At 36.5% G+C, this 15,926-nt stretch overlaps 1 protein-coding gene across 7 annotated transcripts in view; it reads left to right on the plus strand.

Moving 5' to 3' along the window:
• The window catches only part of ABCA12 (ATP binding cassette subfamily A member 12), a 172,280-nt gene that overhangs the window by 103,731 nt on the left and 52,623 nt on the right, over nucleotides 1–15,926 (plus strand). For all 7 annotated transcript variants that reach the window (XM_036421478.2, XM_036421477.2, XM_036421476.2 and 4 more), the window contains 6 exons: nucleotides 437–576; nucleotides 3,131–3,250; nucleotides 7,148–7,238; nucleotides 9,387–9,566; nucleotides 10,177–10,492; nucleotides 13,676–13,790. In XM_036421478.2, coding sequence (XP_036277371.1) covers nucleotides 437–576; nucleotides 3,131–3,250; nucleotides 7,148–7,238; nucleotides 9,387–9,566; nucleotides 10,177–10,492; nucleotides 13,676–13,790 — 962 coding nt within the window. The remainder of the gene's footprint in view (nucleotides 1–436; nucleotides 577–3,130; nucleotides 3,251–7,147; nucleotides 7,239–9,386; nucleotides 9,567–10,176; nucleotides 10,493–13,675; nucleotides 13,791–15,926) is intronic.

Raw genomic sequence — 15,926 nt, forward strand, 5'->3', positions numbered from 1 at the left:
CATCGAAATTATTTACTTGATCTATAAACTTTGAGATGCAAAACAAATAATATACTATAGATGTTAAGTATAGCAATTGCATTGACTCGTTTACTCCTCTTTTTATTCATGCAACAAACATTTATTAAACAGCTCTTATGTATCTGGTAATTAAGTACTGGTGAGGTGGATCTGTTGGAAGCAGTTTTGAAATGTGATTTTCAACCTTGCTAACTCCTCTTGGCAAAATGCCATCACTTCTTGTGGGCTTGTTTATTGGGTTAGACTTTTACACCTAAAAAAGATTTGTTACTATGCTTTCTAACTTTGATATTAAATGCTTCACATCTGCTGTTAGTGCTAAAGCATGCATTTTTTGGTGTGATAAAAGTCTTAATTTGCCATCAGAAAATGGATTTGAAATACAAATACTAAAATGTTTTATTCTTCTTTCCAGCACCCTTTTGCTTCTCCCTTTATAAAGACATCATTAACATGCCCGCTGGACCTGTGATTTGGGCTTTCTTGAAACCCATGTTGCTGGGAAAGATTTTGTATGCGCCATATACTCCAGTCACAAAGGCAATAATGGAAAAGGTTTGACCATTATAAATCAAAGTTTCTATCGTGCATATTAAAATGATTTTTAAAAGTAGGCAACTTCCAAATTTACTCTAGCTGACTCAGATTTCTTTATATCTTATGTGGCTTTCTGAAGCTATTAACAGCTCTCTACTTCTGCTCTGTATATGTGCAAACAATGTAGATTGTGTAGCAGTTCTTTGAAGAGAATGTGCCATGTTGATGCTTGAGAATGAGGCTACTTAAAGCAAGGCCTCAGATTTTTCAATTTATCTCCCAAAGTAGAATTACTTTTCTACATTTCTGTCTGACTTTCAAAGTACGTGAAAAGAATGGCACTAGCAAAAAATAATATTGAGCCAATATATAACCAATTTAAACCAAAAGAATTCCTAAATTGTAGACTCTTGACTTCCTATTTGGTTGTACAATTTAACATCTTATATATAAGGTAGATATTGAGAAAGACAACATTATTAATAGTAGTTATACTTATCTCATTTAACCATAGTAGTATTTCCCTCTTATTTTTAAAATTGGCTTTAATGATTTGAATTATAAACTTAATACTTTTTTATTTTAATGCTCACCTGAGGATATTTTTCCCATTGATTTTTAGACAGAGTGAAAGGGAGGGAGAAGGGAGAAAAGAAAGAAACACAGACATGAGAGATACGTCAATTGGGTTGCTTCCTGCTTGTGCCCCCTGACTGGGGCCAGGCTGAGGTACATGCCCTTGACTGGGAATTGAATCTATGAACCTTTTGTCTGCTGGTCGATGCTCTAATTACTGAGAAAACTGGCCAGGCAAAATTTATACTTTTAAAATGATAGAATAAAAGTTTTTTAAAAAAATCTCTGTTTTACCATTATTTGGTTCTTAAACTACTAGAGGCTCAGTGCATGGATTCATGCACATTGAAAGGAAATTAATTAGAAGATGGCCAGTGTGGTGGGACTGGGTGAGACGGGCCAGACATACCCTGGAGCCCACCTCCTGAGGCCTCTGCCCTGGCTGGCCACACCTGGGGTGGCACCGGGGCTCAAAGGGCATCAGCAGAGTAAGCAGGGTCTCTCTGGCACCTGGGGTTTCTCAGCCTGGCCTGTGAGCATCAGGCCAAAATTGGCAGTCCAAATTTCCTCGGGGTTCTTGAGTTTGAGAGGGCACTCTGCAAAGTTGCTGTCACTCATCAGCTCCAGCATTGAGCATCTGCCCCCTGGTGGTCAGTGTGCGTTATACCTACCGGCCAGTTGGCTGGTTGCTTAGCCTTTTATATATATAGATAGTTTATGTGAATATAACATTATTTTAGGTCTATAGAAATGGACATGAGGGCATCACTGATTTCTAGAGTGTTCTTTGTTTTTATTGCATTGCATTTTAATACCTTGCTTGCTGTATTGACTACACATTTGTACCTAATTTTTGCAACAATGAAGTTATTACATGCTTATATAATATCCTAGTGCTGTCTCTTTTGTTCTTTCTTTTCTTTTTGTCCTTCCTTATTCCACTCTTTCTTCCATGAAAACTAATGAATGTTAACACTCAAGGATATGCCTTTCTATAATTTATGCACATTTCTCTTATTCTCTATAAATTATTAAACTATATATATATATTCAAAGGGTTCTTTGGTCATTGTTTGCATTATTAAAATTAGGTAGCATTATAATACTTTGCTCATACAATAATACCTTGTGGAAATTCTTCCAATCAATAGGTATAGACTAATTCATTCTTTTTGGAGATTGAACATTTTCATACCATAGAGGTTTTCATACAATCAAAAGTTTACTTTTGATTTTTGCTAATGTAAACAATGTGGCATATGATTTTGCACAATGGTATTTTTATTTCAGTGAGATGAATGTTCAAGATTAAAAGATTGAAGGGCATTATATTTTATTTTAGTAATTAATGTCAGATTGCTTTAAACACACACCTGTCTGTGACATCTGTTTCCACGAGCAATATATGACTCTATCCTCTTCCTTTATCTTTGAATTTTACTGTTTCTTTAACACTAAACTTAAGTGTATCATTTGTAAAGTTAATAACTTGTTAGAATTGCAGAAAACATGCTTTCATTTGGCTACAATTCCATTATGGGAATGAAGTGAACCCTAAATTTACCAGAATTTTTAGTAGTGATCTTGACCCTATGAAAGCTGCCATTCAAAAACCTTTGACCAGCCCAGCTGGTGTGGCTCAGTGGTTGAGCATACATCTGTGAACTAGGAGGTCATGGTTCTATTCCTGGTCAGGTCACATGGCACATGCCTGGATTGTGGACTCGATCCCTAGAGGGGGCCATGCAGGAGGCAGCCAATCTTTGATTTTCTCTCATCATTGCTGTTTCTATCTCTCCCTCTCCCTTCCTCTGTAAAATCAATAAAAATATATATTAAAAAAATAAAAAGCTTTGACCATGTGGAAAATCCTGACAATATTTTTTTACCTTTTAAAAATGTTCCTTGAAGTTATGTAACAAAACCTTAGGAGACCTTTATGAAATCTAGGGCAGATACTAATAAACTGGATCTGTTTTCATTTTTTGTCTTTCAGTCTAATGTAACTCTGAGGCAGCTGGCAGAATTAAGAGAAAAATCTCAGGAGTGGATGAACCAGTCACCACTTTTCATGAATTCTTTCCATCTGTTAAACCAGACCATTCCAATGCTCCAGGTAGGAGAGGGTCCTGTCACTCACTTTTGTATGTCTTATAATTCTTTGAGATTTTAGTCACCTTCATCGTGAGAATGGTAAGATAAGGACTTAGTATCCATATTCCACAGATTAAAATTGTTTTTCCTTCAGAGAGTGGGTCTGAGCCAGGATAACAGATCTGTCACTCATGTTCATTATCATCCTCACCTCTTAGATTGCGCCTTGTCTGTAATTCAGAGATAAGTCATCTTATAGCGATCATAGCTAGTGGTGTAAATCTGTTTCCCCAAAATTAAATGCTATAAACTCTAGTTAAAATATGCCTATTTATTTATTTTTCTACTTTAAAGTGTGCTTTGCTATTTTAACAGAAGTAGGTTTCCTAAAATACTAATCCATGGAGAAGAATGTTAAATTTGGGGAGTTCTTTGGTTAAAACACATGGCACTCTAGGTTAAAGGTTTGACAATGCAATTCAAGTACAGCGACGCCTGGTTGAAAAGTATAATTTGCTATTCTTATGAGAGATGCATGTTATTATCAAGATGATGCAAATAATATGGGGCAATGTTTCAATCACACACAGAGCTATTGATAATTAGAGTTCAAGCATCAGAGTTAGATCAGTTATCAACTGAAGAAGAGAAAATTGGCAGGAATTATGATGAGGCAAAAGCGTCAAGAGAGAAATGGCTCCTCTGTTGAAGAACTCAGAGAAGCCCTTGAGAACTGATGGAGCCCTAACATGTTTTTTTAAATGCTCTTTTTCAATAATCATGCTCAAGAAGTTAAATGTAGGATAAAGTATTTGAATCATACAACTTTGTCAGAAAAGTTACAGCCTACACATGCTTTACTAAGTTTTTGTTTTTACTAACAATTAGTGCATTACTGTAGTTATAGTTACAACCTGATTTTTATTCTAAACTAGAGGCCAGATCACAAAATTGTGCAAGGGGCTCGGCCCTCACAGCCCCGGTTTCATCCGGAAGGTCATCCGGAAGGTTGTCCAGATGGTCGTTCCATTGTTTGGCCATCTGGTCTAATCAGCATATTTTGCTTTTTTTATTATAGATGATACAATAAATTTCTAGAACAGATATTTAATATATTTAATTAATATACAATAATATTTTCATCAGACATCTTCCCCATAATTGCTATTAAATTTAGTTCTAATTATAAGCACATTCTATATCTATATAATAAAAGTGTAATATGCAAATTGACCGAATGGCCAAATAGCAGAACAGCCATCCGGACGACCATCCAGGACCATGCTATAACACCCACTGGTGCCAGGCCAGCCAAGGCAAGTATAATGCGATTGGTCAGGGGCCTGGCCATCGCCCCATGATCGCCCCACAGAGGGAGGGCCAGGCCACCAGCTGGCAGCCTGTGGCATGTGGGTGGGGCCTCCTTCTGTGAGGGAAGCTAAGATCCTGGGTGCCAGAGGAAAGCCAGTGCCAGCAGCTGAGAGAAGGAAGGCCTACTCTTGCATGAATTTTGTGCACTGGGCTTCTAGTTAATTATAAGTGGCCTTTTTTAAATCAATCTCAGATAACAAGAGCTACTTTGTACTTTATTGGCATACATGGAAGATTGTTCTTTTTTTCTAAAATTTTTCTCATGAACAGATAAAACCCCCCCACACACATAATGTTTCATTAAAGAAAGATCTATTAGCCAAAGTGACAAATTAACAAAGAACATGAACTATGCATAACAGTTCTGAAGTGTAGCTACTCGCTAACAAGAAATTCTATGACCATCTATAAAGGGTCATCTTATAATGAAAACATCTTTAGTCTGCTCATCTGTTCTTGACCAAAATAAATTACTGTTCTTGATTACTGAGAAAAAACCTATTTCTGCAAATGTGCACAGAACTTGAAGTTTCACACTTTTAGTTAGTGCAAAACCTGGCTTTGCCTTTGTGAACCTGTAGGACAGTGTCTTAAAATACTTGATCTAAAGTTTATGACCCTCTAAAGTGGGCATATTGATAACCACCTCTCAGACTTCTAAGGATCACATATGTGGAAGCATTTAAACATAGTATTATCTATATATATGAAAGCCTAATTACCCATTGCAACCAGTTGACCAAACAACCGGTCTCCCAGTCTCTATAATGTGCACTGACCACCAGGGGCAGATGCTCAATGCAGGGGCTGGCTGGTCAACCTCCTACAGTCCCTGCCCTCAGCTAGCCCCGATTGGTCTCAATTTCCAGCCAGGCTGAGGGACCCCACCCATGCACAAATTCATGCACCAGGCCTCTAGTATAACATAGAGAGAGATGCTTATAAAAGGAGTGATGGGGGAATGGAAAGTGGTTCTATGGATCATCTCTGAGCTGCAACTAACACAGTGCTGTGCTTATTAATAATGCTCTGGTTCAGATTTCCTATGACATACAAGCTAATTTCTGGTAAATAGATTTTAAAGGACTAGGGTTGTCATGGTACATAGCTGTGTGATAGCCATCAGTCTGCATGCTACCAACTACTCTTAGATCCCTAGTCAGCTATGAATTTAATGAATTAATTCTATTATAAGTGTATGCTTTATTAATATATTTTATTCTTAATCATTTAGTTCTATGATAACAGAACAAAAACTATTGTTAAGAAGCACAAAATAAGTGGTGCTGAACTGTGCTCTCAAGGGACAATCAACTTAAGCCAAACTCACAAAAAACTAGGCCAGGAATTTATATATAACATAAATAAACATTTCTTTAATCAAGTTGAAATCTCTTCCTTCACCTTTCCCTTTGAGCCTTTATTGTGTGTCCTTAGGAGAATTCATACACTTTTGTTAACCCTATATTTATCCTTTATTAACTGGGGATAATAATAGTACTTGCCATAGGGTGTTATTGAAAACTGAGAAAATCAAGGTAAACTCTATTAGAGACCGTCCAGCACATAGTAAGATCCCAGAAAGTATTACCTAGTAGTACTTCTATAGTGATAGAAGTTATATCTCCTAATTTGGAAGATACTTATAAAAGTCTTTATATTATTAAGCATTTATGTTTTTTTTTTTAAATATGTTTAAATTTATTGTAGAGAGAGAGTAAGGGACGGGGATAGAGAGGTAGAAACACATCAATCAGGCTGCCTCATGCACCTCCCCTATTGGGGATTGAGCTTGCAACCCAGGCGTGTGCCCTGACTGGGAATCGAACCAGTGACCTCTTGGTTCATGATTCAATGCTCAACCACTGAGCAATATGAACTGGGCTAAAGCATTTGTTTTATTTTAAAATGTTTAGTCTTTCCATGGATGTAATGTAAAGTTTTATTATCAGTTTATTTTTTTCATGTTCAGTTGTTAGAGTATAAAAAATTATGATAATTTAAATTAGACTTTTCTGATGAGTCATTCATCCCTACTTTACAGAAAAGGAACTAGAAGGTGGGAAGGACTGAGTGCCTGCTGAAAGCTTCACAGCTAGAAAGTAGAAATAATATACAAATGAGTTGTGATGTCAAATTCCATGTAGACATTCCAATTTTTTAACTGTTTTTGTTTGTTTCAGCTTAATATGAACCATCAAAATTTTGTATATAACATGTTAAAAAACAAATGCAAATTAGTTAGCTATGGAAAAAGGATTGCTAAATTAAACAAAATTTCCTAATGTTGATGATTATGGTCGTATCTGGCCATGTTAGCATGCTAACCAATTTGTGTCTACAGACAAGCAAAAGCCTGCCATTCAGGTCATTACCAGCCACATACCTTCTCTTCCTTTTTCAAGAATGTCCATGTGAGCCTTTGCACCATGGTGCATTGATAGTGCACATGGTGATTGCTTCATTTCACGTGGGTGTTATTAGAGAGATGGTAATTAATAACGTTTTCCTCTTATACTAAAACTGATTCCCTGTCATTATTTTTTAGAATACACTAAGGAATCCCTTTGTGCAAGTTTTTATAAAGTTCTCCGTGGGACTTGATGCCGTTGAACTATTGAAACAGATAGATGAACTCGGTGAGTCCATATTCACAAAACGTTTACTCTCTCGTCATGTCAGAAATGTGAAAACCATTGCCCCTATGAGACATTCCTTTCTCTCTTTTTTTGTATTTCATTTCTAGGAAATTTTTCTAGGAAAAGTAAGATCCTGGATATATATATATATATTTATCTTCTTCCCCAATAGTTGCACCATTATAAGTAGTAATTATACCTGTGGTTAGTTTCACTAATTATAAGGCTAAATATTCCATGTAAATGCAGCTTTTTCTAAAATCACAGATAGGTTGGTGGATTGTTAAACGTAAGAAGACACTTTTTTAAATTTCTTTTGTAGCTTAATGAAAAGCAAGTCCTTAAAGACAAAGGAAGATGAAATTATTTCTTTCTGGCTATCTTTAACATTTTATCTCCACTAGCCTCAGTATCACTTTGACTAAACCAGAATGTAACTGGGAGAAGTTATAGAGTTGTCAAAAGCAAAGCAAAGGCACTGCAGAGACTCAAAAGAAAATAAACCTAAATCAGTAGTCAGGTTGGATCTTCCTCTCATGATCACTTAAAAGGAACAGCTGAAGGAGATTAAAGGAAACCATCTGAACTCATGCACTCTCTCTGCCACATCCCCACCTTCAACCTGAAGGATGCAAGCCGTCTAATTCAGTCTGATTCGCTGTTGCTATGCAACTATGGGTATGAGGAAGGGATTGAGAGTATCAGAATTTGGCAGCAGAAGGGAAAATACCCCATCTTGCTCCTCGGAGCTCCAGGGACATAGTGTCTTAGGTTACAAATCACTGGGGAGGAATTATGCCTACATTTGTATTGCACTTTGTATATAATTGTATTCACTTTATTATATCCTGCCTAATTTGATTAAAGAAAGATACAAGTAGATTTATTCTCTAAAAAGTATCATTTGGGTAAGGAACCAAAATATCATGAATGTACTATAAAGTTCTCACATAAATTTGATTATTCCTACCTCTAGATAAAGATATAATTTTTAGAATTAAAAATGGCTAAAATGAATATAGCAATTGATATCTATAGTTGTATATGTTGTGTATGTAGTTTAGTGTCTAAGGCACTGTATAGTTTGAATTTGGGGGTCACTAACCCTCATAGCTCTTCTTTGACTCTACCAGCATTCTTAAAGAATCGTTGGTGTTGTGTTGATTTCCAATGACCACTGGAGGCCACTGTTCAACCACAATTTTACCCCTCCCCCACCAACATAGGTATCAAGCAAAATATTTCCGTTTGAATTCCAATGAGAAATTCATTTAAGAAGTTGCTTTCTGTGAGAACTTTAGTCTTATACTGGACCATGGGAGAGATATGTTTGGTTCTATGAGGAGAAACTTATGATATTCACAGCCTCCTCAGTGTTCATGATAAAGTCAGTGAAAATTTAATTGGCCAAGTGATTTATTGACTTGTAATTTCATATTTGCCCTTTGTCTCAGTTGATTTCCTCATAAGCAATCATGAAATTAAAGAGTAATTAAATTCTCTTTTTTCTAGAGTAATTACCTGAAATAAAATCTTGATCATTTTATCCAGAGCTCTATTAATACAGATATCAATAAAGATAACCCACATAGGTTTTAAATCAAACAATATTAGAAAGTTGTGTGTGCCTTAGATTCTCACAGTCTCCTAAGAAGTGTTTCTGTAGAACCACATGTTAAATAATATGACTTATTTGTTCGATACACACTCTGGGTAGGCTTTTCTTTGTTTAAATGATCGCATTCCCATTCTCAAGGCAGTGCTATTTATTTGAAACTTTCGTCTCCAGTTTATAGTTTTCTTTCTGACTACATGTGGATAGATTTTTAAAAATTACATTTAGGCCTTGGTTATTTAAATTATAGCAGAATATACTTTTAACTTAGTTTGTATTGTTCTTTGAGCTTGGTTTTACTGCATTTATAATTGAACATTGTCCTTCATGAATATTTATACAACTGAACACATTTTCCTCAATGTAGGGTTTTGAATATTTTTAAAGTAAAATGTTCAACTTTCTATCATTTATTATCTAGTTTAGTATATACTTACCAAATCGTTCTTTTGTCTCATAGTATTACTGGAAGAAACAACTTTATGATACAACATCATAACATGCTTTCTGTCTGTTCTTCTTTGCTTCTTCAGATATTCTAAGGCTGAAATTAGAGAATAGCATTGACCTCATTGATCATCTCAACACACTATCTTCCCTGACAGTAAATATTTCCTCCTGTGTATTATATGACCGCATTCAGGCAGCAGAAAGTGTAGATGAAATGGAGAGAGAAGCTGCAAGACTCTACAAAAGCAATGAACTCTTTGGAAGTAAGTGTTATTCAGCTAGAGTTTGAGTTTCTCTTTGTACTAAAATTGACTAAATTCTTCCCTCACCTTTTTCATCCAGAACTCAGGAAGGTAGTCAGGGTGATGGGAGCAGGGGGGAGGGTATGGTCCACTCCAATCACTCCAATATCCTTAGAAATAAGAACCTTTCTTGAAGTCAACCATCCATACCATCAGAGGAACCTTCAATGTATATATAATTTTGTTGATATGGTTAAAGTTAAGACTGACAAAGGATTCCATAGTTACAGGGTAAAATTGAGTCAATCCTTATAATTAGTCAAGATTATTCATTGTAAAGTGTGTGTGTGTGTGTGTGTGTGTGTGTGTGTGTGTGTGATTGCAATAACTGGCTTGGAGTGATATATTTAATCTGGCCACTTTGTTTGTGATTATATCTTTAAAGTCTTGCTTTGAATCTCTCAGATTGTAACTCTTAATTAGCCATCTTCTCTGTTAATTGGGAGCCTGAACTTACTGTCACATTACTACTAAATTGCCTGTTTGGAAATCCCCTATGTGTACCTTCCAAAAAATGAATGATGCCAACCATAAACTAACCTTTCTGCTGTTGTTGCCATTTTATTTTTAGGTGTTATATTTAAGCTTCCTTCGAACACAAGCCAATACCGAGGCTATGGCTCTGACGATGTCTCTCTTCCTCCTGTTGTAAAATATACCATCCGCATGAGCCTCAAGACCTCACAGACCACAAGAAACATAAGGGCCAAGATTTGGGCCCCAGGGCCCCATAATTCTCCATCACACAACCAGATCTATGGCCGTGCTTTTGTCTACTTACAGGATAATATTGAAAGAGCAATCATCGAATTGCAGACTGGAAGGAACTCCCAGGAAATAGCAGTCCAAGTCCAAGCAATTCCTTACCCCTGCTACATGAAAGACAAGTAAGTTGGTGCACTTTCAGCCCTTGTTAATAATCCACCACTTTTCTGAGAACTTGTTTATGTCCATTCCTTCACACATCTGAAGCGAAAGGGGAAATATTCACCAAACTTTTGTCAAATACTTGTTTCTGGCACAGCTCTAACATAGTTGTTGGTGGTTACCAACAGGAAGGGATCGATTTTACCAAATGATCTGTTTTTGTTTTGTTTTTTTTATCATATAACTCTTAGCTTTCCAAGGACTTTGATTCCAGAATTCAGAGTATTGGGCTCCAGTCTTCAGTGCACATACAGCTGCTGACTCATATTACCCATTCTCTGCCCATCTTGCCTTTCTCTAGTCTGATGGGGGGGTTGAATAAGACAATCTTAAAATCCCTTCCAATTCTCATATTTAATTAAGAATATGTGAATGCACGGTTAAGTGCATAGAAAGTTTTGATGGAACACATCATTGATCAACTCTAGATAAATAATGTGCTGCCTAAACCTATGTCATGTACCCTTAGTCCATTTGCTAGGAATCTTTTAAAATGGTTTTGCTGAATGAACAACAGCAAAAACACACACATGGAAGTATCATGCTGTTAGACAATTGAATATGAATTTCAAGAAATCTTCCAGTCGGGTAATGCTGAATGGCTCCTCCACTCTGGCCATAGTAAAAAATAAAAAATTAAAATTAAAAAAAAAAAGGTTGGAGGACTAAGTTGTTTTCAAGCTCATTCTCATATACAAAAGCTTGAGGCTGAATATTAAAGGAATTGTACACATTATTCAGCCTAGTTATCGCAATTTGTATATAATACAGATGCTCTGAATGGTTTTTTCTTTCTCTGTATGGATGTATAGCTTTAAGAGATATAGACTCAAAGAGTTATGTAATGCTTTGTGCAGCTGTGATACAGCAGACAGGCAAGGGCCGGGTCAGTGGGTTGTCAAGGTGAGCTGCTTATTGTGAAGGCCAGGAAGGTCTTTGCAGCCTGACCCACGAGAGAGATGCAATGGCTTGCGGTAAGAGTAAAGACCTGTGGGCTCAATTAAATGAAAACGCTCCTCTATTTTCCTGCTTCCTTTGTTCCCCTTGTAAATCCCAGGTACCTGCTTATTTCTTTTAAAACTAAAAGTAACTAGACTTTGCATTCTATATGGGAGAATGATCAGAATGCCTCACACGTACATATACTAATAAACTCTGTCACATACGGAGTGCTTCTGCATATATTAGCTCATTTGTTCCTTTCACGAAGGCACTATCAGCCATGCTTTCCAGATGAAAAAAAATGAAAATTCGCAAAGGTTATGTTATGTGTCCCAAGTTGTAGAGCTGGTACCCCCCACTGGTCCTTAGATTAAGAGACCAGCATTTTTTTTCTTTGTCCTATATCTAAAATACACAATCACTTAGAATCATTGCAGGGAATTTGTTATTAATGAATGAGGGCTTTTGCCTAATACTAGAGCCAGATGCAGCATTAGGGCTGGATCTGAACCAAGGCAAAATTCATTCAACAAATATCCTTTAAGTGCCTACCCAAGGCCAGACGAGTTCCTAGGAACCAAAAAATTGCATATGGCCCCAACCCTCCCTCACTCTTCTCCCACCGAAAACAACAACAACAACAACAAAAAAAAACAAAAACAAAAAACCTTCATATTTCTGATGGTGTTACAGTTCTGATGCTAAAGTGAGAATGAATGATGGTGATGTCATGTTCCATTAATACTTGCATTTTTCATGGGGAACTTGAAGGTTAATTCCTTCTCAGTCTTATAGATTAAAAAGGAAATGGCCTTGGGACCTTTCTCCAGGTAAAAGCTTCAGTGGAGCCTACTATGCAAATCAGATCAATTTAGAGTTTCTCTCATTGAAAACTACTCATTTGTTTAGCTCACAGGAAGATGGCCAAAGTAGGAAGCTATGGCTCTCAATCTTCTGGAAAATTGTTTAAAATCCAAATCCCTTACCCTAGCCCAGATACAATAAATCAGGAGCTTATGGGATGAGCTCAGAAATCTGTTTCAATAAGCCTCTGGGTGATTCTGATGAGTGTCCACCTTGGAGAAACACTGCGTTAGAGCCCTCAGGCATCATGGGCAGAAATGCAGGTGGGTTCTGATGAGGTCTTCCTGTGTATGGCCCTCTAGTTCACACATTACAAAAAAAAAGACATTTCTATACTCTTTATAAATTGAATGCCTTCAGTTTTATTTTATCCTTTTTTGGAAAACTTAGTTTAATAATCACTATCAGCTTCCGAAGAGTAGATAAATACAGTAATTTGGGAAGATACAGATTTTAGCTAGATAAACTAATTATCACCTAATGTTAAGTCTGCCTTTTAGATAAGAATTTGGTTTAGGCAGCAGGGTTTGGGGCCTTGCAATTATTTCTATACTAGAGGCCCAGTACCTAAAATTCATGCAGAGGGGAGGGGTTCCCTCAGCCCAGCCTGCACCCTCTCTATTCTGGAACCCCTTGGGGGATGTCCGACTGCCCATTTAGGCCCGATCCTTGTGGGCAGTTGGATATGCCCCTCAAAATCCAGAACCGCTGGCTTCTAACTGAGTGCCTGTCTACCTGCCTGCATCCCTGATCGCCCCTAACTGTCTCTGTTTTGACCCCACACCATGGACCCAGGATCCCCTCCTGCAGTCAGCCGCAGGCATCTGGGAACTGCACTTCTCTCCCTCTGGCTGGCGGCAGGCACTTGGGGCCTTGGCTGGCTTATCCCAGGCTGCAGCCACAGCTGCAGGCACCCCGGACTGTGCGTAGGTGGTTCCACCCAGGCTGGGCTTTGTCAGGAAGGACGTCCAGATAGTCAGAAGACATCTGATCTAATTAGCTTATTGCCATTTTATTAGTATAGAAAATAATTATTTTCCTCTACAAGACGTGCTCAAACAACCTTTAAACAAGATGACAATTTTATCTAACACTTTAGAGCTGTTTTTTATCCTTGCAGCCTTAGAGCAAGAAACTCATGGGCCAACTGTTGTCAGCTTCACATTTCATTAATAAAAGGAGTAATATTAGCGATTATTTTCAACTTCAAAAATGCAGTATAATTTAAGTGTAAGAAGGTGTGTGTGGTTTTTTTGTTTGTTTTTTAATATTTGCTATCTGTAAGTATGACATTCATTTTGGTCACTGGGTTTTTCTTTTTGTTTGTTTTTTTACAGCTTCCTAACCAGTGTCTCTTATTCTCTTCCAATTGTGCTCATGGTTGCCTGGATTGTATTTATAGCGGCATTTGTAAAAAAGCTTGTTTATGAGAAAGACCTCCGGCTACATGAGGTATGTTGAGAATCTCTTCTTATTCTGAATAAGTTCTATTTATATAATTAATTACAGTGATTTTCATTATACCTATATAAATTCAGAAAGCCTGAGCCATACCTTGTATTTTAGAAATAGATTTTATGGCAGGCTAGAAGAGGTTAATGGGGGAAAAGGAAGGACTTGAATAATACTTTCAACAATAAAGATTTTAAAAAAAGAAATATATTCTTGCATCATAAAGGCCGCTGATAAGGTAGTATTTTGTTTCCCCCCCAAAAAATACATAGTTGGTATTTTATAAGTGTTTCTGAAAATAAAATCTGAATAATTCTCTATAAAAGTTAAGTACAATTAATAATCCTAGGAGTAATTTTTGCCCAAAAAGTTACCTATAGGACTTAAGATCTAAAAAAGAAGTTTAAATAATAACAATAATGCTATTAAAACAAGAAGATTATTGGCATGGTGATTAAATGAGTCCAAATAATGATATAAATATGGGTATAGATATTGAGTTGACCCTTGAATAGCATGGAGGTTGGGGTCACTGGCCTCTGCACAGTTGAAAATCTTGCATATAACTTTTGACTCCACCAAAACTTTAGTTGTATTTTGGTATCCATAGGGGATTAGTTCCAGGACCCCCAAAGATACTCAGATGCTCAGATCCTCAAATTACTTTTATAAAGCATCATAGATCAATGCATACAGTCAATCCTCCTCACTCTCAGATTTCTAACTATGGACCAAAAACACTATTTTTGATCCATGGTTTGTTGAATCTGGGGATGTGAAACCCAGACACGAACATAGAAACAGACACAGACACACACAGAGAGAGTCAGAGACAGACACAGACAAAAACACACACAAAACATAGACACAGACACAGATACAAACTCAGACACAGATAGACAAAAACACAGACATACATACATCCAGACACAGACATAGACATATGCCTTGTTTCAGCTCACAAGAAGCAAATTCTCTTTCCAGAATAACTTGTCTCCTTCAATTACCTTCCCCTCAACCTCCCTCTAACTCATGATTTATAGACTAAAAATTTCATGTTATGTTACTGTTAGGTTAATAATATAACAATGGAAGACAGTAGCTAAGAGGTAAAGCATTATCCCCAACTCCAAAATATAGTCTTTCTAGAATTTATGAAAAAGCATTGTGTGATTTTGGGATTGTATTGGAAAAGGAATTATTTTGTCTGCTCATCCTATAATGAGTCCATTCTTACACTCAAGAGTGAAAAAAAAGCAAAAAACATTTCAAAACTGTAATTATTTCACAATAATTATTGCAAGTCTTGGCTGACAATCTGAGATAATTGAGTAGCCTGTTAATCTACTTGTACTTTTCAGACTTACTTTGCTCATACAGCTAAGCAATTGATTACTTCTAAGCATTGCTTCATATTTGTGTTAGTTCAGTGACAGGCTTTTAAGGTTATTCTACAGTTTGAACCTACACTTCCTACCTTTTCTGTTAAATTCTAGTTGATCCTCATAGCTGCATTTTTAGATTTCAGTTACAAGTTGATAAATGAAGGCCTCATCAACTGGGTTGAGCCCTGTTTTGGCAGGACTGATTATAATGGTTTCTTAATTCCTTGGACAATGATTTTGGTTGCAAGTTCCTACCATATATTTTTCTTTCAGGTTTCTGATACTCAGAAGTGAATCTTTATAGATTAACGGAAAATTTTGAAGTATAAAACTGTGATAAAACTAAGTTCTTTTCTATTTCAAAATAAATATCTACCTTAAAAATAGTACTTGTGGTAGAAACACACAGGAAATATGAGAGTTATAAACTTACATACATATTATATACATATGAAACATACATTATTTTATGTTATGTTTAAAGATAGTAATTTTTAAGCATCTATGTATATCACCAAAAAAGATCCAAGTATAATAAAGAGTCCTTTCTCCCTCAAAGACATGAAATACATTTTTAAGAATGAACAAGTGTCTGTTTGGTAGTTCTGCGTCTTCATTTTTCAGGCATCTATTTAATAAATTTAACCAACTGAAGTTGGGGGTCAGTCACATAATTAAAGATCAGTGAACTTGAAATCATAGGATCAGGCTTTAAATCTTCCAGTTCATATTCACTTAGGCCTGATCTCTT

The sequence above is a fragment of the Pipistrellus kuhlii genome, unplaced genomic scaffold, assembly GCF_014108245.1.
Source record: "Pipistrellus kuhlii isolate mPipKuh1 unplaced genomic scaffold, mPipKuh1.p scaffold_m20_p_7, whole genome shotgun sequence".
NCBI classification, from domain to species: Eukaryota; Metazoa; Chordata; class Mammalia; order Chiroptera; family Vespertilionidae; genus Pipistrellus; species Pipistrellus kuhlii.